The sequence below is a fragment of the Nymphalis io genome, chromosome 4 (genome assembly GCF_905147045.1).
Source record: "Nymphalis io chromosome 4, ilAglIoxx1.1, whole genome shotgun sequence".
Lineage (NCBI taxonomy): Eukaryota > Metazoa > Arthropoda > Insecta > Lepidoptera > Nymphalidae > Nymphalis > Nymphalis io.
Genome location: NC_065891.1, coordinates 6,836,159 through 6,858,884, shown reverse-complemented (window position 1 = coordinate 6,858,884; position 22,726 = coordinate 6,836,159). Strand labels below are relative to the sequence as shown.

Below are 22,726 nucleotides of genomic sequence, written 5' to 3'. Positions count from 1 at the left end.
TAATTACTTTATAATTACAAAATTAAAAAATAAATAAATAAATTGTATCTAAAATAAAATACATTACAATTGTTACAATAAATATGTTCATCATCTTTTCATTCATACATTTATTCAATTTTAATTATCACATAACACTTTTTAGCGAATAGATATATACGATAAGAATTTTACTTATTCATAATCTTAAGTAACTTCTCCCTTTACAAATTTCTCTTTTTAAGTTTAAGACGTATGCCATTTTTAGATTCTGTTAATATTCGGCTGACAAATTGTGGTTCTTTACCGGCATCCCCAAGCATCACTTCGTATCTTTTTAATATATTGGAAATAGTCGTCTTCATTGCAACCCAGGCAAAACGGAAACCTAAAAAAACAACCTACGTTTAAAAGTATGAAAACAATAAAAGCAATAGGTACGAGTATTACTTAAACGTTTCTAAATGAATTAAATGATAATAAATGTCATATATGCTGTGAAAAAATAACGATGAAAGGAAGTATTTTAAAAAGGTATCTACTACTAAGTACGAATAGCTGTTGTTGTTTAACTCTTATTGAGTGGTACTGTTCCGCCACTGGGATTCAAAACGTAATGATTATATCCTCACTAATATTATAACTATTGAAATAATCATAATTATTTTTGCATACACGTTGTACAAAGAAGGACATAAAGTACTTAACAACTGTCCTTCGTATTCACACGCAGAAAAAGCTTCGGGCGGAAACTAGTAAGTTTATAATAATATTTTACCTATGCAATTTCTAGGTCCAGCACTAAAAGGCACAAAAGCAAATGGATGCATTGAGTCCAAGAACCGTTCCGGATTGAATTTTTCTGGTTCTGGAAATACTTTTGGATTCTTAAATGCTGCATCGTAGAAAACTAGGACAGAACTGCCGGCGGGGGCGACTCGGCCATCTTAAATTATACACAGTTTTAAATTCATTATTACTAAAATAATACGTAAAATTAGAATTAACTTTGAAACTGATGTTTAAAAAATCAAATATTAGAAACAAAGGAATGTTGTCCTAATTCAATAAAGAAAAATAAAGAATCATTATTAATTTAATGTTATTATAAAGGCTTTTTGAGGAAAAACAGTTTTGTATTATATTTTACTTTACTTAACTGACCTTCAAATGTGAGATCGTTTTGTAATTGCCTTCCAATTTTTGTAACTGTCGGAAAAATTCGAATGCTCTCTTTGATTACAGCTTCTAGATACTTCATTTGATTGAGTTCCTGAGTCGTGGGTTTTTTATGCAATTTTTTGTCGAAAATAGATTTCTGCTCTTCTAGCACTCGATTTTGTATTTCCGGATATTTTGCTAGACAATACAGTGTGTGACTGATTGTTGCGGTTGTGGTGTAGTGACCCTTAACAGATTATTATATGATTAAAGTTTACTAAGAGAAGTTATCGTAAGTTAAAGTTAAACAATATAGTTGTGCAATGAACTTACTGTAAAACAGAGTAGAGTAATTTCTTCATTAATGACATCATCTGACGTTGGCTCTCCATTTGGCGATTTGCTGAATATAAATTTGTCCAACAAACATCCACCATTATTAAGCTTACTTTCAATTATATTTTCCAGATCCATATCAACATTTTTGTTGTTATTTAAAGCTTTTTCAATTTTGTTATTTAAAATTTTTCTTCTTTCTAAAATGATCTATAGGAAGTAGAACGCACATATAAATAAACGCTATTAATCATTATAACGAACAATTTTTTTTTATTAACCTTACGTATGTGTTGACAGTAGTATTTACATATGATAGATTCAACATTTATAAGCGATATAAACTCGTGTAAAATATATTTATCTATAAATTAATAAAATGAAACATAACAAAATAAATCCTACAAATTACACGCAGTTCCTGTAGCATTGTTTTTAAAACGCTGTCGATTCTTAAAAAAGCTAGCCTAAGAAGGGTTAAATGTCTTTTAAATCTTAATTCCATATTTTATAAATAAAATGTTCATTTAACAGAGGCATATTTTGTTGGGAATATATTTACGAGGGCTAAATTATATATGGATTATTTTTTTACGCAAATATAAATAGACATGATTTATTATTCAAAACCAATGATATTTTATCGACATAAGATATTTGGTACTTACATTTGTACTATTCTGTTTGATTGTATTGATAGTGTCCATCATTTCCTTGTATTGTGGTGTCATCATAAACAGCAAGCGAATATTCCTCCAATAAGAAAAGTAATTGTGGGTTATTATTTTAACAACTCTGAAATATACAAATGAAACGTACTCATTAGGAGAAGGTCTTATACTATCCACGTTGTTGTAAATGCCGCTAAATGACGCTGCAGCACTTGATTTTGTTTACCGTTCAACTGGCTGCCAAGTTTTTCTAAAATACTTTAAATAAATAGGTATTTTTTATAAGCTAAAGCAGTACTTACTTTGCACCGGCCTTTAAGTAAGCATGATCACAATCTGCCAATAAATTAGTTTCGACTCCCATAAGACTCGCTGAAATGACGTAAGTACTGACTAATTACAAAGTTTGTATTATTATATTTAATAAAATGTACAATCTAATTTTAACTTACTGCATAAAATGTCATACATAAAAGGCCTAACGTAACGATATAATTCCACGTGGCCCTTTCCATCATAAGTGTCAAATATTTCAAAGAGACGGTCGCAGTATTTGTTAACATCGTCGACTTTTCCTTCTAAGGTATTAAAGTGGAAACTTGAAGCCATCAGTTTACGGGTTGATTTCCATCGCTCCCCTAAAAAATAAAGATTCAAATAGTTCAAAATATAAATGTTCAACTTAATTTTGTTTCAAATAATCAACATCAAATTTTACATAAACATTATCAGCGGTAAAAAAACGATAAAGAGTACCTAAAACTTGTTACTAAGCTAGTTACTTATATAATACTATTCATTAATACAATACAAAACTGGTTGCTATATATATAATAATACAAAAGTGGTATCCAAATAAATGTACACACAATGTACGTACAAAAATATGTATATGATATGGGAATGAAGTACCTTCCGAGGTTGACACGGATTTTCCAAAGAAAGGTTTCATTGCCATATTTCTATCCAATGGCTTCGAAATTTCCGTTGGATGATTTAGAATTGTCTGTAAAATAATTTAAAATAAGAACATAGAATTTTATTCACTTTATTCTGAATCGAATCTAGTTTTATGTACCAGCTTTTCATCATGTATATATATATATATATATATATATATATATATATATATATATATATATCTAGCTATATATAGTTGTCTATGAGCTGTCGTTGATTATATTTGTAAAAATAAATAAAGTAGTTAAATTTTTATTGTAATATTTTCACTTCAAAACTCGATTTTATATTTAAATTGTAATAAGATTTTTTTTTAAATAGTTTAGTTTGAAACAGGCGTAATTAATATAATCATAAAATCTAAAAGCGCTTTACATGTCCCATTTTAAGATGAACATAGAATATCAATGGTCCGAAATACTATGAACGAATGGTATCAAAATAAAAAATGTATACTAAATAATACAAAGCTATATGAATTCAATTTTAATCTATCTCATTTCACTTCAGCTAATTAATTCAGTGCTAATATACCCTAACATTTGCATATAGACCTATATACGTATTATTGTTTAATAAAACAAAATCAATATCTTACCGCAATATCATCAGGGTCTGTTAGCAAGATCCAATCTTCAGAGCCAAGAGACAAACGAATGTTCTGCTTACCATGTCTTTCCCACATCGCCAACAATTTATTTGCGGACTCTAAAAAAATAATAATTCTCAAAGCACAAGGAACTACAGATAAAATAACCGAAATAACTTTTAATCGTGTTTATATGGAATTATAATTGCTTAGTTATTTTCTCAATTAATTATTCTATGAATGTTAATTAAAACACTAATGAAATCAGTTCTCATTTAATATTGTAAGATCATTAAATCGTGTTTTACTTAATTAATAATTTATTACTACATTTAAAGCGACTCTTGTTTATTGAAATTAATAATAAATAATAATAAATATTGTTTTCTAAATAATAATATAAGACATTTCTATGAAATTTAAGATGAAAACTACAAGAAAATGTCGTCTTAAAGTAATAAAAATGTTATTCATATTGTTATTTTGTTAGAATCTAAATAGATGACAAAATCTTAAATATTACGTTATTTTTGAATACAATAATATTTTAAATTTAATTAATTAAAAAATTATATAATTATTAAATACCTACTACTTATGCATTTTTCTTAATATAATTATTCTTTGCTAACATAATCAATGATCTTAACATTCGCTTAATTATATTATTGTCTTAAATTCTAAACTCACTGTCCGCATCAAATCCTAGATGCAAACCATTTCCTAGTATCGGTATAGGCGTGTCACCAGGGAATTCACTTAATTTTTCCCAGCGATGAGCACGTTTTCGTGAGTGACCACTCACGAACACTAAACAAACTATGAAACACAATAATAGTATGAAAAACATGTTTCAGACTTCTTGTCACACCTAAATCGTGGGTGCTTTTATATAATTTGAAATCGAATCTTATCAGTATCACTATTTAAGATCATTTAGTAAATTTGACGTCAATGACTCAATCATCATATTACAATTAAATATGCTTAAATATTACACTTGGTTTTAGTAAGGTGGTTCGCTCGATACTTTGCCAGTTGTAAATATTGAAATTAGATTTCTTCCTCAGCGTTTGATCTAGAGATTATCAATTTATTAATGATGGCAACATTTTAAAACTAACTTCGTATCTGTTGGCTCGTACAAATTACTGTAAAATACTTATTAAATTCCTTGCGAGATTTTTATTTTATTTTAGTATGGTATTTGTTTGATCACGAAAATGAGAAGACCCTGAGGCTGATGTCACAATTATCTTATGAAGGATTATTTAAGCAATTTTACCTTATATGTATCTAAACCACTTTATTTGTTATATTTATATTCATTGTATTATTATTATTCAAAATTTATGAATAACATAAAATTTAATTTATAACCAAAATGTTAACAAAAAGGCAAAGTAATATAAATAAAACAACAACAAAAAATAAAAGTAACAAACTTTAGTTTATGATGATAAACGAGATGTCGTTTGCGAAGGAATTCCGAAAAATAATCTTCGATATAGTAAAATATTTTAGGTTTAATATTTAATGAAGAAACTTTTTTTTCTATATGTTACTAATTTCAATAACTACACATACATACTTTTAAACGGTGACATTTGATTAAATTGTTAATCCCGAAGTAGAATTGCTATCTTTTACTGCGTTATCGTCATTCGAACAGAAGTAGTATTTTTTTTTTTATAAAATTGTAAGCGCCTAACCGCCAACCGGCGGATAGACCGCTTACAATATTGCTTTTTTATGTTATACGTAGGAGGAAACACAAATGGGCTACCTGATGTTAAGTGATCACCTTTGCCAATAGGCATTGATGCTGCAAGTAATATTAACCATTATTTACATAGCTACCGCGCCAGCGACCTTGGGAATTAAGATGTTGTGCCCCTTGTGCCTGCAGTTACGCTGGCTCGCTCACTCTTCAAATCAGAACACAATAACACTAAGTATTGCTGTTTGGCAGCAGAATATCTGATGAGTTTGTGGTACCTACCCAGATGGAGACAAAATAACATACAAATGTGTAACGTGAAAAATCTTAAGCATAAACAATGTTCTAAAATATTCCAAAATTGTATGGTTTTATTATGTTACCTTTATATAATAAATAGGAAATATACCCTTAATTTTAAATTTGGTTCAAACTATACTTTAAATAAATGTACAAAGTAATATTATATATATATATATATATATTACACGTGTGGTATACACGTGTAACTCGAATCAATGGTAAATTCCAAAGCTTCATTTTGTAACTTTATTAGATATTAACATTGGGAGATTATATTTTTTAATTATCCATCGTATTTTCGACATAATATTCTGTAATTTTGTCTGAATTTGAATTTAAAGTCTATGAACACTGAATTGTAAAGCTATTTACAAAAGCAAGAACAGCCGGAAGCCGGAAAAATACTTCACAAATAAATCGGCATAATAAATTAATTATTTTCTTGTTTAGAGTAAGAAGTAGTTTTTAATATATTATATTTTTAAATTTTTTTCATACTTTTGTTAATTGTATTTGCTTTATTTTTTCTAGTTTTCTTTTCAATCATAATTAGTAAGTATAAGTAGTCTTTTAAAATATATCGATATGTCCCAGTGATTAGAACACGATTATTGATATTTTTAGTAAAAAAAAAAAATTTTTAATTCGCTGGCTTGCTGTTTAAATAAATAAATAAATAATACATATAAGCTGCATGAGAATTGAAAAGTTATTTTCGGACGAATTCTCATTACAAATGTGGTATAGCTTGATGATTAATAAGTACTTTCAAAGATTAAATGAAAATAATTTGCTTCGAAGGTTTTCAATTTGGTGATATTATTTTAAAATACAAATATAATTTCACAATTTAGAACTGCTAATCGGATGCATGCTTGATTAACGTATAGAGGGCAACAGATATAAATTGCACTTAAAATAAAAGTTAGAGCAGAGCAAACTTTGATTATTGACTTACACTGAAAACCGAATCTTAAGAGTAAAGTTCGGTTTACCTCTGCTTGGCTTCTACTAGTAGTATTACTACGTTTAAAAATAGCTTTAATTATTATTATTGATACTTTGAAAATTCAAATGTCATTCCAAATGGCTGTTGTTATAACATATGCAATATGCGGTTAGTGGTCGTCAGTGGCACACAAAACAAAGCTGGCATTATCGTATTATGTTGCGGCGTGCCGCTGACGCGTTTCCGACAATATGCCAGTTTATTAGCAATTAGTTTTATAAAGCTATTTGTTAACGCGTTTGCAACACATTTTTATAAAACATTGGATAAAGTACGTTAAACTGTATGTGTCATAGCATAAAGACGTCTGAAAGAAGACGTATCGGTTTTCATATAAGACACTTCATTTTATAACAAGACAACAAAACCTTAAATGCCATTAATTGCATAGCATGACAATATTTTTATATATAATATAGGACAACGAGCAAATCACTACCTGGTTGTAAACTTTTACTACCGCTTATGGACATTGGTGCTGACCGGAACACAATAGTTTTAATAATTTCTAAACAGCAAAACACTAAGATGAATATATGTTACCTATACGGGCTCGCACAAAGCCTATCATCAAGTGAAAAGTTGTATTTATTCAGGAATGATGATTTAGATCTAGAAATACTTCTATGAATATATTTTTTAAATTGTTTTTTAGATAAATGTTCAAACAAAAGTTATTACTGCTACTACAATTAGTACTACTACTATCTACAACAATCAATACTATGTTAATTAAAAAACTTGTTGAGCCGAAATTTGGACAATTTGCTACTTTCATCTAGCTTAGGAGAATAGGAGTTCCAAGATACACGCAGAACATTGTTTTCGATTTTATGTTTATTGCCGTAATGATAAGAATGATTAACTTTTAAGAAAATTTAAGTACTTTCACGGCTCGGTTAAATTATATCATAATATGTATAGATTAGAAATTAATCGTCGTTTAAAGTCCTAGATAAGCCGGGACGCAGTATCAATAGCAAGTCATCGCGGGCTACTCCTAGTAATTGACGCTAATTTGATGTTTAATTTTGGAATGTTATCAAAATAAAAAGAGCATTATATATATTTCTCAATAGTCTGGTGAATAGTCTGTGCTGTTGAACTTTCAGTGTGTTAATTAAATATTTTTAGACATTAATTTCAAACACGAAAACGATTTTGCAAAATAAATAATATATATTATTAAAATGTATAAATAATAATAATAATGTCGTCCGGGCCGATTTCGGCCACGGCCAATCTAAGAGAGATTAGCCAACTACGTAGGAGAATTATAGTGCAAAAGTGTGTGCGCAAACACAGGTGCACTCTATTCCCTAGCTCTTATAATCCGATGGGACGGCAATCCGACACGACTAGAAAGAATTCAGGACCAACGGCCTTAGAGGCACAGACCGGTGTCTGAAAGTTGGAAGTGTGCTGCTGAAAATTTTCTGACAGAAAAACACAATAAAATTTCTGACAGAAAAACCAGATAGGGTCAATACCAAAGCCAAAAAGTTTTGGCTTTGGTATTGGCCCTACCTGGGAATTGAATCCTGGATCCTCCGGGTATAAATATGGAATCCACAAAAAGCTAACGTTAAGTTTAAGATCTGTATTGTTATATATATATTGTTTTATAATTAAAAACCTCAAAGAAAATTTATAATATTAGTTAATATAATAACAATATAATTAACTTTAATGGTTTACGCTACGCACGCCGGTAAACTCCCAGTTGGCATTACTTTTTCCACCATTTTCAACAATCATCGTCATATTTCTGCCAATTTACGAAAATCCGTTCAGAAGTTTTTAAGTTTACTACGTTCAGACAATTAGACAGACGCTGCGGGGAAACTTTGTATTATAATATGTATAAAACAATAGCTTTAGAACAATATAATACCTATAATAAAACAATTTCTTAAAGAAGAACAACGTTATAAAGTATAATTTTAGAAAAAATGTTTACTTGTGGACAAAATTTAGATTTCTGTTCATCATTTTTAAAGGTTTTTAGGGATAAGAGCGTTTTCGCCGAAGTACGAAGTAAGCTTAAGCATTATGAATATTATGTGAGTATGTGAGCAAGACAGCAAATCTTGTAAGCACTTGGAGTTGGCACAGTGGAAGAGATGCATCATTTACACAGAGCGCTTGTTGGCTATAGCTTCCACATGTTATTGAGTGGGGACGCCAGATCGATTTAACCGGATCCAGTGCTCATTTCAACAAACTACAGCAAGTATGTCACAGCTGCTACTTCTAACTTTTACCTTGAGAATTTAGACTGCACTACTAAGTAGTACGATAGATAATTGAATAAACCGATTCTATGCAGATTCTTATTTGAATACCGTTATATATATACATATATATATATATATATATATATATATATATATATATATATATATATATATATATATATATATATATATAATTACGTCACTTATTTTATTAGAAAAGCAACACCACACAAGTTGTGAAAATATAAGATGGGTGTCTATTTTATTATGCAGCCGACTGATGGAAATATAAAATAAAAAATATAATGGTGTATCTGTCAGTAGTACGTGTGATCGTTTGTCGAGCGACCCACTGGGTCTTTTGGTCTCTTGCTCTCAGGACAGAGCCAGCGCTGGACGTGCACACTGGCTGATTTAATAAAATCAACATATTGGACGACAACACTATTAGCCTGTTAATGTCCCACTGCTGGGCTAAGGCCTCCTCTCCTTTTTAAAGAGAAGGTTTGGAGCTTATTCAACCACGCTGCTCCAATGCGGGTTGGCAGAATACACATGTGGCATAATTTCAATGAAATTAGACACAAGCACGAGATGAATTATAAACACAAATTAAGCACATGAAAATTCAGTAGTACTTGCCCGGGTTTGAACCCACGATCATCGGTTAAGATTCACGCGTTCTAACTACTAGGCCATCTCGGCTATATTGGACGGCATTGGCGGTAATTTAAATTGGTACGCGGACGGGCAAATGTGCCATCCGATGTTAAGTGGTCACGATTGGCAATCTGTTGAGTGGGTGGTACCTACCCAGACGGGTTGCACAAAGTCCTACCACCTTGTAAAATAAATATTTTATTACATTTTCATAGCTGTGTTTATATTGCATTAGCTATAACATGTTAATCTATAACAATAATATAGTTATATCTGACAGAAGCTCTGGTTTATTTTCCGCCCTGAGAATCGGAATAGCGATTCAAACGGGAAATTCTGCGAGCATTGTTGCCATCATTCCACGCGCTAATACGTAAATGTAGATCATAAGGTCCTTGTTTCAAGTTGCTTCCGCTGAGTTTCTATCGCCGGTTCTTCTTAAGTAAGGGTATTTCTTTTCCGACACGGTAGTAGTTTCTAATATGACAAACCCGACAAGGTTGCCGTTCTATCAAACTAGATCAAACAAAAATGAGGGGATGGCACCATTGAACTTGAGAATACAATAATAATAATAACAATTATAATAATAATATCCTGGGATATTTATCTTCTGCGTTGGCTATTGGCTGGTATCCGGTGAGAACAACCGTCGTGGCCGTTATCGGTCAGAAAAACATATTAAAGCAACTAAATAAATAAATGACGCAATATTTATTAACGATAAAATATATAATTACAATTCAAAGTAAATATCAATGAATTAAACGCATACCGCGTAGTGTTTAGTTTTCTAATAAAACTCTAAAGGAGCTGTGGAGCGGGCAAGTGAACATTATTACGACCGCATTCGATAAAGATTTCACACGGTCGTATCCTAAGGTTAAAGTACTGTGTTCACGATCTCTGTATTACCGGCTTGTACAAAATTACAAATATACTAGCGACCCAACTCTGCCTCGCCTAGTTAGCCCTAATTAGATATGTATACGAGTACATCGTCGTAGACTTTTCTTTAGAACTGTTTTGTGTGGAATTGAACGACAGCCTTTACTCTATCAATGTAAGCCTTGTATGTCAAAGGTGGCATGTTTGTTTCTGATTTAAGCGAATTAAATTCGCAAAAAAGACAAATTATTATATGCTTATAATTTTTTAAATCTTTCTTGCGATTCAATTTATCTATCATTAAAACGGAATGAAAAACCAGGCAATAGTTTCTGACATTATGCTAACATATATACCTGTTTATATATATGTTAGCATAATGCAACGTGGAACTAATTTATAATATATGTTATCAATAAAAACATATATGATATTAAATAGATAACAAATATATACTTAAACTTACAAGGAAATATACAAATACAAATTCTTAGTTATAATAGTATAAATATTCAAAGTTATAGGATATAATTCCCCATTTTAAATCGGAAAGGAAACTAAAAAATCTATAATCTATTTTAAGCCGCTGGCAAAATTGTATCGCATTTTTATGAAAAAAGTGCTTTCGCAATTATATACAAACATTTTCAAATAAAGATATTCACAGGCTGTTGTTAACTTTGCTATGTAACATTATTATTACTGTTATTATTTTCATTATTACTCATTATTTATTGTTGTGTATTCCACCAACCGTACCATGTATTGGTGGTACAGCTTTGTGCAAGCTCGTCGGGGTAGGTACCACCCACTCATCAGATATTCTACCGCAATACAGCAGTACTTGGTATTTTTGTGTTCCGGTTTGAAGGGTGAGTGAGCCAGGCACAAGGGACATAACATCTTAGTTCCCAAGGTTGGTGGCGCATTGGTGATGTAAGCGATGGTTAACATTTCTTACAATGCCAATGTCTATGGGCGTTGGTGACCACTTACCATCAGGTGGTCCATATGATCGTCCACCTTCCTATTCTATAGAAAAAAAATAACCGACATGGGAGCAGCGTAACCTTCTCAAAAAGGAGAGGAGGCCTTAGCCCAGCAGTGGGACATTCACAGGCTGTTACTAATTGATATCCTTTTAAATTACATAATTTGTATTAAAAAAATGAGTAAAAGAAATCCTATTGTATTTTTAAAATGTTAAAGTATATTTAGCTTCATTGCCTTTTCGGCAACGTGCGTCATTTTCTATAATTACTTTTATTTACTTTAATTATTACTCGACTTGTAAATGCGCAATATGATCATGCAGAAATCATTAAAGCTAATTATTTATAAAAACATAATTAAAATGTATTATGGAATGCTAATATTTGTAATATGGATTTTGTAATGTCACGTATCTGTATAGAATTAAGTAATTGAAGGTACACATTTTCTACTACGAAAAATAGTTGCTTGTCTGAAGACTACGAGTTGAAAGATTGTATTCATGAATTCTCTTGTTAGTTGAGTATTTGACTTGCTAAAGTGTCAGTTGTAGAAATCTCATTATTATTTCTTCATACTCATCTGTTTGCAGTTTGCTTCATAAACTATTTGCACTCCAACGTTGAGTTTTGATAATTCTTCAATATGCTCGAAACATGAACGACGAATGAAAAAGTAACTTGATAGAAAATTTTACTTTGAAATTACTTAATTATAAAAATGATTGAAGTATTTTTTTTAAATACTAAAGAAAATAGTTTAATTTTTTGGTTTCTGAATTACTTTTTTTAATTAATAGTATCTTACTAAATCTAATACTGTCTACTTACGTTGCCTGTGCACGCATTGTGAAATATTATAATCCAGCTTTATTTTTGTATAATAATGTATTACTTTTATTAACTGTAATTAGTTATGTGTAAATAAATAAAAAAATGTGAGTAAAAATACCTGTAATGTCCCATTGCTGGGCTAAGGTTTCCGCTCCCTTATGAAGAGGTTTTTAGGTTGGTATGTTTGGCGCACATTCTACCACGCTGAAATGAGCTCCAAAACTAATTTCTGAGAGAAGGCCTCTTGCATATGACCAGCAGTGGTTCACTAACGGCCTATTACTTAATTGTTTTTTTCATTTACAGTCATTATTTTAAAACCACACATATCCAACTGACATAAAATTTACTAACAAAGCAAAAGCAATGCAACTCGTATTTTGTAAAAACATAAATTTTTCCTATCTACATGCAGTCCAATTTTTAAAATAGTGTTACATATTTAACAATTGATTGTTTGTTGTCTTGTTTTTGACGGTGCTTGTATACTATTAAAATGAGTTTACCTTTTTTAAAACTTAAACTCAAAGATAAACTTAATTATTTTTTTCTGCAATACTTTGTTTATCATCTGCCTAAGAAATTTCGATAAATATTAATGAGAAGTAGAAAGGAAATACTGTTGTTGTTGAACTATAAAACCAATGAAAGGAACAAGAAAGGAACTATAACTCTATTTAATTAGTGCCAAGATCGATTCAAATTAATTATGATCTATAGTTAAATCATATTGCCACTTATTTACTAACAAATAAATTCGCATCAATTCTTTCAAGCTATTGTCTATTTTTATCTCGGTGTTGATTGGTTGACTGACTTTTTAAAGAACAATATTTTGATTACCTTTTTAATTGCAAAACAATCTTACTATCATTATTAGACCCGATCAGATAGTACCACAAAACGGCCAAAACATCTGAACTCAATTGATATTCATGGCGTCTCAAGTCTTAATAGCAAATCTCAATTAGAACTTCCACTGTGAAGTCCATACTCAATACCAAATATATTAAGGCGTTACTGAGCATCAAAGCCGATTTGTATTTCAATGCTAATTGCTTCTTTTATTAAATAATAAGTCATCACTAATAAGAATTTGTCTATTAAAATCTATTAAATTAAATTACCAAAGAGCTTATGATGTTTTTTTTTAATTAAAATATTATAAGCTTGGTTTGATTTAAGATTCTATATTTTACATTTGGTGATGAGGATCTAATGATGGAACTCGTAAGTAAAAAGTAGTCTTAAATATTTAATAGTATTACCCCTTGAGTTTAGGCACGTTTGTATACATTTCACTCGGTGTCTAGCTAACTTGCTAGCTAGAAGGTAAATTACGGAAATCTTCAACAGTTACTAGTAAACAGTTTGAGCTTATGCAAATTTAGTTTATCGAATATAAATAGAACACATAATTTTGATAAAATAAATAAAATATAAGATGCATATTCTATTTATTCATATATTATTCATAATAATATAATACATCCAAATGTGACCGTTAGTATATAATAAGATTTGAAAATTTAAATAATAATGTAATGTTTTCTACGTATTTGTAAATAACAAACTTAAAGCACTTTTTTACTTACTTTTTTACTTTTTTAACCTATTGCCATTTCGATGAAAACAAAAGGAGGATGTTCTCAATTCAACTTTTAGTACAAATTAGCCTTCGTTCTAGTTAGAACACTCTAAGAACGTCTCATATAAGAACGCAAATAACTCCTCTAATATCATGCAAAACATACAATTACGCTTCGGAACCTTCGGATAGAATGAGTTTAAATTTAATATTCATGTTCATTTCAGAAAAAACACAGCACACACATTCATTCTTCATAACATATATTCATTCGAAACACGTATTTAAATTCTGAATCTGTGTTGATTTTGATATTGGATGCATTACAACAGCTTACTGAACTGAAAGATGATTAAGAAATCATTATAAAATGGACGTCTAATGTTTGATAATCAATCGATAAGGCTAATAGGAAATGTACGTGTCGAAAATCGATAACTAATTATGCGAGCGTGACTGCATTCCCGTAATAGCAATAGCATTACCTTAATCACCGACATGCACTCGAGGCTAGTTTCAGTGTTATGAAATCTGATGTGCTTTTGCATAGTTTAACTGTATACATGTATACAACTTTCATATATATATATATGTGTATTTATTAGACTGCCTCGTTGGCCTAACAGCTAGAATTAAGGCCGCAGTCCCGCAGGTACAAGGTTCAAATTCCAGGTCAGATTCTGTCGAAAATTCTCAATAGCAGCTCGGAGTCTCGAAATTGGAAGTGTGTACACTCCCGTACCTTGGAAGCACGTAAAGCCGTTTGTCCTGGGCCTGAACTCTTTCCGGTCGTCTTGGATTGCCATCCCACCAAATTATGAGTTTGGGAATAGATAGTGCACCTGTGATTGCGCCGCACACACTTGTACGCTATAATATGTCCGGTGCACTTTGCTAATCTCTCTTGAGATTGGCCGCTGCGGCCAAAATCGGTCTAGAGGACTATTATTATTATTTATTAGATTATTTATATTGACGGTGCTGCGTCAACTTCTTTGAATATTATTCAGTGTTAATGCTTGCAATGCCCGGAAAGTTGTACAGGTATTGATGTAATTAAACTATTGATACTATAAGATAGTTGTGAGGAAACAAAATATAAGTCATGAAATTATTTGAAATTTTAAGTAATATATTTACCAATAAATAAATATGATACTACATAAATTAATAAAATAAATATATTTTTCTTGTAATTATAATAAACTATAGCAACGATAATAAAGTATATAGTATTCGTGTCACGTGCACTGTGTGTGAGTAGAGAGTAGGGAGCGGCGGGCGGACGAGTGGCATGACGGCAAAAAAGCGTCATGCCACTCTTACCGTTTGCCGTTACGACATACGTCGGCTCGACTCACAAGGTGAGAAAATAGATGTTTCACATCAAAGAAGAAAATATATTTTAAACTAATTTAGTTTCTTTTATTATAATTAATTGTCAATTGTTTTTCTTTTAATTATCAACTGTAACGAACCTTTTTAGTTGAAAAGAAAAATACGGAATGAGAAAACTCAAAATAGTTTTCCAACGCTTTGAAATAGTTTTTGGACATTTACAGTTAGTAGGACTGAGTCCTACTAATTGTAGCTTCCAGAAACTTTGTTCCGGCTTGCGTCAAACTGATCAAGTCGACCGGCGCACGTCGCGAGTTCGTAACACTCATTAATTTCTTTGAAGACCACAACAAACTTTTCAAGCTACTCCGACAATTATTAAGAAGTTACTTCTTTTGCGTTATTGTGCGATTATCTGACATACATCGGTAATTTTAAACTGAATCCTTTAAAGATTTTAACGTTTATTTTTAATATGTTTCATATTTAATACATCAAATCAAAGTATTTACGTATGATGTGTTGATCATTTCCTTTTTTATCGGACTGGGTTCATATATGATTCGTTGCTGTGGTAACCATTCGACTATGGAACGATTTCCTGATGAGTTCAGTCGGAACAAATTTAAGCTTCGGGTGAATAAATTCTATCTTAATAAAATATAAACTGATGAGAACAATTATATACGGTGTAAAGTATTTTAATTGTTTGTATTTAATATATATATATATATATATATATATATATAATATAGATTTTAACTAATTTTAATTTTAATTTTAGCGTTTGGACTCTACTACCACTTACCATCAAGTGGAGTAGAGTCATTTGCCCTCCCGGCGAATATAAAATATATATATATATATATATATATATATATATATATATATATATATATATATATATATATAATTTTAATCTTATTTTGCTAATATTAGGACAATAGATGGTAGTTAGCAAGTATATAAATAAATACATATAATATAATACGAGTATAAATAAATACATATAATATAATATATAAATAATATATATAATATATATATATATATTAAATACATAAATATATAAATAATATATATAATATATATATATATATATATATATATATATATATATATATATATATATATATATAATATAGATTTTAACTAATTTTAATTTTAGCGTTTGGACTCTACTACCACTTACCATCAGGTGGAGTAGAGTCATTTGCCCTCCCGGCGAATATAAAAATATATATATATATATATATATATATATATATATATATATATATATATATATATATATATATATATATATATATATATATATATATATATATATATATAATTTTAATCTTATTTTGCTAATATTTATTTTTTTCATTTTTCTCTACTGCCTGCCTACAACCTTTTGTGTACATTAGGACAATAGATGGTAGTTAGCAAGTATATAAATAAATACATATAATATAATACGAGTATCAATGTTTCTTTGTTTGTCTTATATGCCTTCCTGTACCGTCAACCGATTGATTTAAAACTTTGTCCATCTGTTTCTGGCACTTGCTTTAATGTTTCTGGCATAGTAATATTAGCGTAGGTAGAAGCTGGAAAAAATCATAAAAAAAATATTAAGAGAGCTATTGTAACGCATATCGGCCATTAGCGCCTGATGAGACGTATTAAAACGTAAATTGTGAATTTTAGATATATACACTTATAAAATGTACTATGTGTATATTTACGTACGTATATTTGCTTTTATTTATTTTGTCTCGCATACTTAGAGATCATATAAGCTCGAAAGTAATTGTAAATTGGACACTCAAGTCGAGTATTAGCATAATATATACCTAATTAAGTTTTGATTAAATTAATGAAGACTATTTAAAAAAAAAAAAATTAAAAATCAATAAAACCTTTATTGTCTCGAAAGTCGTGTCTACTGCAACTAAATTGATGTTCATATTTTTTTTATATATAGCGTAAGTAAAAAATATAGTTTTATATTTAGGTACATATCAATATAATAAATATAGGTACTTATAAAATAGTTATATAAATGAATAGCGAATGCAAACGAGAAAACGATTAAAGCCTCAAAGGCGGAGTTAAACTCGGAAGACCTGCGGGGCAATACTCCGCTATGCAATGAAGTTTTAATCGCATCAACTCGAGTTTCCAATGAGGGCAACGTAGGCACATACTCGAACTGACTGCTAACTCAATTATAAATTTTTGCTACATAAACATCGACTTTTGAATTTTGATATCGAACTTTGTTTGATTTATTACTAACAAAACAAATTAGATAGTTAAGACTTAAGAGAACATCTACGGCATTAATAAAACTTCAGATTTCACCCGCCTTTTTATGTGTGCTATCTCATTTCTATGCTTTTTCTGTCTACACCGTCGTGTTATTATTTTTTAATTCGCCATCCATTCATTTTAACTATAATATGATAGTTATCAATATAAAGCGCTGTCAATATTTTTTCCGTATAGTAGTTCTCTGGTCTCAACAGCGCCGCAGCAACTGATTTAAGAAACGACATATTTGTTTGAAGAGATTGATATTATAATTTTATCATTATAAAAATAAAACAAAACAAAAAGCCGAGATGGCCCTGTGGTAAGAACGCGTGAATCTTAAGCGATGATCGTGGGTTCAAAACCGGGCAAGCACCACTGAATTTTCATGTGCTTAATTTGTGATTATAATTCATCTCGTGCTTTACGGTGAAGGAAAACATCGTGAGGAAACCTACATGTGTCTAATTTCACTGAAGTTCTGCCACATGTGAATTCTACCAACCCGCATTGGAGCAGCGTGGTGGAATAAGTTCCAAACCTTCTCCTCAAAAAGAGGAGAGGAGGCCTTTAGCCCAGCAGTGGGACATTCACAGGCTGTTACGGTACGGAAAAATAAAACGAAAATGTTTTATAAATAATCTCTAGTGACAGATCTTGATTACGAGGGTGAATTGAAAAGTACGTAGCCTCACATACATGTTTTATTTTTGTTACATTACCATCATTCGCTTGATACTCTTTGGTAGACACAGATAGATATTACATCGAAAAATTAAAAATATTTAGCTTAGATATTAAAAATATCTAGGCTGTGAACTTTTCAATCCACCTTCGTATTTCTAAAAAATATTATCCAGTTTTTTCTTAAAAATATACAGCATAAAAAGTATAAATCAGAAAAATGTAAAGTTTATTAGAATGTGTGTTACTTATACTATATCAAATAAAATATTTTTAGATCCGGGCTTAAGTATATGTCTAATCAAAATGTTATTTTATATTATGAATAATTAATCATGATTTAAAATAATAAAACTCATACTAGATTACATAGCTCAAATGACGTCACGTTTACCGTAAAAAAGTTGCGATTACATAGAACCTTCGAGTCTATTCATAGCCCTCGTCGTTATCAGTATAGGCTGCTCGAACGATGTGATAGATGTGTTCAAAACGATGATAAGGTGAAAATCAACGTTAAATCACGTAGATTATGACAATAATTTTTATTTTACAAACATTTCATATATATTTTTAAATATGTGAAAACAAGTAATGATGATGATTTTGATCTTATTCCACAACGCTGCTCAGACGTGCTATTCTGTAAGAATTCAACAAATTACTCGCCCGTGAAATGTTGACAACAGACTTATGGTGATATACTATTTTGATACGTGTTTTTGAAATGTTATTTATTTATAAATTATATATTTATGTTATAAATTATAATGATCGATCAATATCAATATCAACAGCCAATCATTGTCCACTGCTGAACATAGGCCTCTCCCAAGGTGCGCCAAAGCTCCCTGTCCTCCGCCTTCCGCATCCAGTTGGTGCCGGCCATATATAGCATATCAATATCCAACATTTTACAGACATTTTCTGCGGTGAGCTTAGAGTTTGTTCTTACTGAATAATCCTACTGATGCGAATTGGTGAATAAATATGATGAGGTTTTTATCCAACACATGCTTTACTCAGGATGTTTTCCTTCACCGCCGATTACGACATTAATCATTAAACAATAATAATAATTTAATACACATAAAACTTCAAAAAAGCCTTTTGGGATTGAACCTTCGTTTAGGATTTACGTTTTTTATCAACTAAAATCTACAATAACTTTTAAAATATGCGAAGAGTATATTTCATAATTTGATATCGGTTTTTACAGGAAATATTTGTGTTAAAATATTTATGTATTGTGTTTATAACAAAAACATATTCAGCGGTATTACAATAAACCCGTCCTGTCCTATCTGAGTAGTGTTTTAATATATTTACTGGAAATTTTGTAAATCGTAAGTTTATTAATTGATATTTTTTTTCTTACAATTGTAAGTAAATAAATATAACTAAAGAGTATCTAAGATATTTGAAAATAAGACAAATCCTTTATGCAATAAGGAATCGTTCGAATGACACAACAACTCTCTCTTGTTCGTAACTATTATTCGTATCTTGAGTGCCTCGTTGGTCTAGTGGCTTGATATAAGGCCGCAGACCCTGAGGGGCTTTCCCAGGTTCAATTCCCAGGTCGGGCCAATAAAAATTATTGGGTTTTTCTGTCAGAAAATTCTCAGTAGCAGCCCGGAGTCTGGAAGTTGGAAGTGTGTTCACTCCCGTGCCTCGAAAAGCACGTAAAGCCGTTGGTCCTGCGCCTGAACTCTTTCCGGTCGTGTCGGATTCCCGTCCCATCGAATTATGAGAGTAAGGGAATAGAGAGTGAACCTGTGTTTGCGCACACACTTGTGCACTATAATATCCGTATAGTGGCCGAAATCGGTCTGGAGGACATTATTATTCGTATCTTAGTAATATATTATGTATTTCCTATTGCTTCACCATTTTCTTCATATCCAAATTATTATTCTTTATGAGTTCACTGAATTGTTTCTTAAATTGATGGCTGTGTAACTCCGATAATAAAATATGTAAATGTCTTTTTATATGTTTTCATTTTTATTTATTTAAATAATTAATTGTCATCCTTTTATTTTTTATAATTTTATGTAATACCTAACAATGATATTATTATGCAAAATTTAAATTTATATTTAGAAGCATTTAATTATTATATCATCGTTACGTAAATCAATGAATATCTGACACAATAATATATGGATATATTTTTATATATATATAACAATGTCTATGTTTATTACAAGCTGCAGGTGATCACATATCAACGGATTGCATATTTGTTCGTCTTTATGTTACAAATAATAAAGCATTATTTGAAAGATACATTTGTTAAAATGTGTACTACGAAACCCAATAATCGTTTGAATGATTGCTTGTTTTTTAACTTTACGGTGTTACTTTCAGTTACCAGATACTTTAATGCAGTCGATCCGATAAAGTTGTTAATATTGCTGCAGGTCATATAGACTGTTCTTAGATTCATGTAGTCCAGTGACAAAAAATTAAGGATGTTAATAATATAATATGTCTCGCACGAAGAATTAAATAAAGAAAAAGTATTTACACCATTTTCAATTTAATATCACAATCACAAGGAACGTAATCTGTATTCTATCCAAGAGCAAGAGCGGAGGCCATATTAATGAAGTAATCATAGACAATATTCATTATTATAAATTTCCAAGACGAAGTACAACCAGAATAATTAATTATTATTCTGATAAGTTTAGATATCACGTTCTATTATTGTGTACTTAATTTTTACATAACACTTGCGTCAACATTTGTAGGGTTTTGACGTCAACAATTAATGTACTTAAAATACTTTTTCAGAACTCTCTTTTTTAAATACAAATGCCATTTGTAAATACAAATAAAAATTTAATACAAAATTATATATAAATAGCTACTGACTGACTGAATGGTGGCAAGAATGCTTACAGCATTTCCCTGGGTGAAAAATATTTACCAGCCTTCCTGTCACCAGTACAGCACAAGGTGTTATATTTTTAATCACGATTTTTGAAATATTACTCTAAGCATTCTGACAACCGAATTTCATGCGGAAGCAAATAACTATAATTATTGAACTGCTCTGACAGTCCAGGAGTCATTGTAATTGGGAATCGTTAAGTGGTATTTGGATCTCACTACCCATTTATGTATTTTACACATTTGTTATAATGAAAAAGAGTATTAGGGCCAAGGAAAAATATTTATAAATTGAAAATCAAATCAAATGTTTTTTATTCAAGTAAACTTTACAATAAAAAGTTTTGAAAAGTCAATATTGTAAAACTTGGTAGTAGGGCTTCGTGCATGCCTGTCTGGGTAGGTACCATCCACGCATCAGATATTCTACCGGCAAATATCAATACTTAATATTGTTGTGTTTTAGCAAGATTTCTACATTTTTGATTATATTCTCTGTACTGATTTTATTCAAAATCAAATTATACATACTTTATTCAAGTAGCTCTCACCATCCTTATAAGCAATATTGAAGCGTATCAAGAAGAACCGGCGACAAATTGATTAGTATGATAATTATAGTTGTAAAATGTTTTGTTTTGTTTCAAAAAGAACAATTACTTTACATCCACCTCAAATCAAGTCTACATGAGACAACTACAAGCAGAACATATGAACAGCGAAGTTAGTCATAATTGAGAGAAGGCTGCGCCCTGCGGCGGGAGATGGTAATGAGACTCACACCTTGCATACGGAATACGCTTGACACGAGCACCGACTGCCTTATTTGTTTACTCTACAACGCGTAGCCATTATTCATATTACGCCTATTAAAGTTGTGCAATTGTTATGAACGCAGAAAATGAAACAGAGACTTGAAACGCTGGAGGCATTTATTTTGCAATTTTCGAGCTGTAATTGTTAACAGAGGAAACTTAACCAGTTTTTGTGTAGCTATGCTTCAGAAAATTATAATGTCTAGACATTGTTTTATTTTATCATTAAGATAGAAAATTTAATAGATTCGCGCTATATTTGAAATAAGGTCAAGAAGGGATATATTGTGGAAGTGGAGTCTTAAAATATAAAGTGCAATATTATCAACTAAGAGGAATTTTTATATAATATTTAAGAAAAAAACTTCGAAATTGATTTTATTAAATCTTAATTAATTGTTTTTATTTTCATTTATTTAAAAAAAAGGACGAGTCTTTAGGCTACCTAATGGTCTTCATCCATAGTGTCCAAGAAATATAAACCACTTCTTATATCTTCAATGTGGCTCCAACAATAGGATCTCGGCTCCACCTTTGAAGTGGGACATAGCTGTATATATTTTATTAATGTTTGTGAAATAGTTGTTAAGTCGGTATTAGTCACTAGCGACGGACGCGCAGACGAACCTGTGTATAGATCTACTATCGGATACAAATTTTAATCACTTGTTAGATGTATAAGTTTTCAATCAATATCCTTTGTATTTAGATATGTTAAATGATAGAAATATTTTCGAACACACGTACATAGATATACGGC

At 30.4% G+C, this 22,726-nt stretch overlaps 1 protein-coding gene across 1 annotated transcript; it reads right to left on the bottom strand.

Moving 5' to 3' along the window:
- Nucleotides 1-203: 203 nt before the first annotated feature.
- Nucleotides 204-4,546, bottom strand: LOC126768257 (cytochrome P450 4c3-like). The gene is made up of 10 exons (XM_050486269.1): nt 4,387-4,546; nt 3,706-3,815; nt 3,060-3,153; nt 2,600-2,785; nt 2,450-2,519; nt 2,145-2,271; nt 1,474-1,686; nt 1,144-1,387; nt 758-925; nt 204-367 (listed from the first exon to the last, which is right to left on the bottom strand). The coding sequence occupies exons 1-10, from the start codon at nt 4,544-4,546 to the stop codon at nt 204-206; spliced, it is 1,536 nt and encodes a 511-aa protein (XP_050342226.1).
- Nucleotides 4,547-22,726: the final 18,180 nt, after the last annotated feature.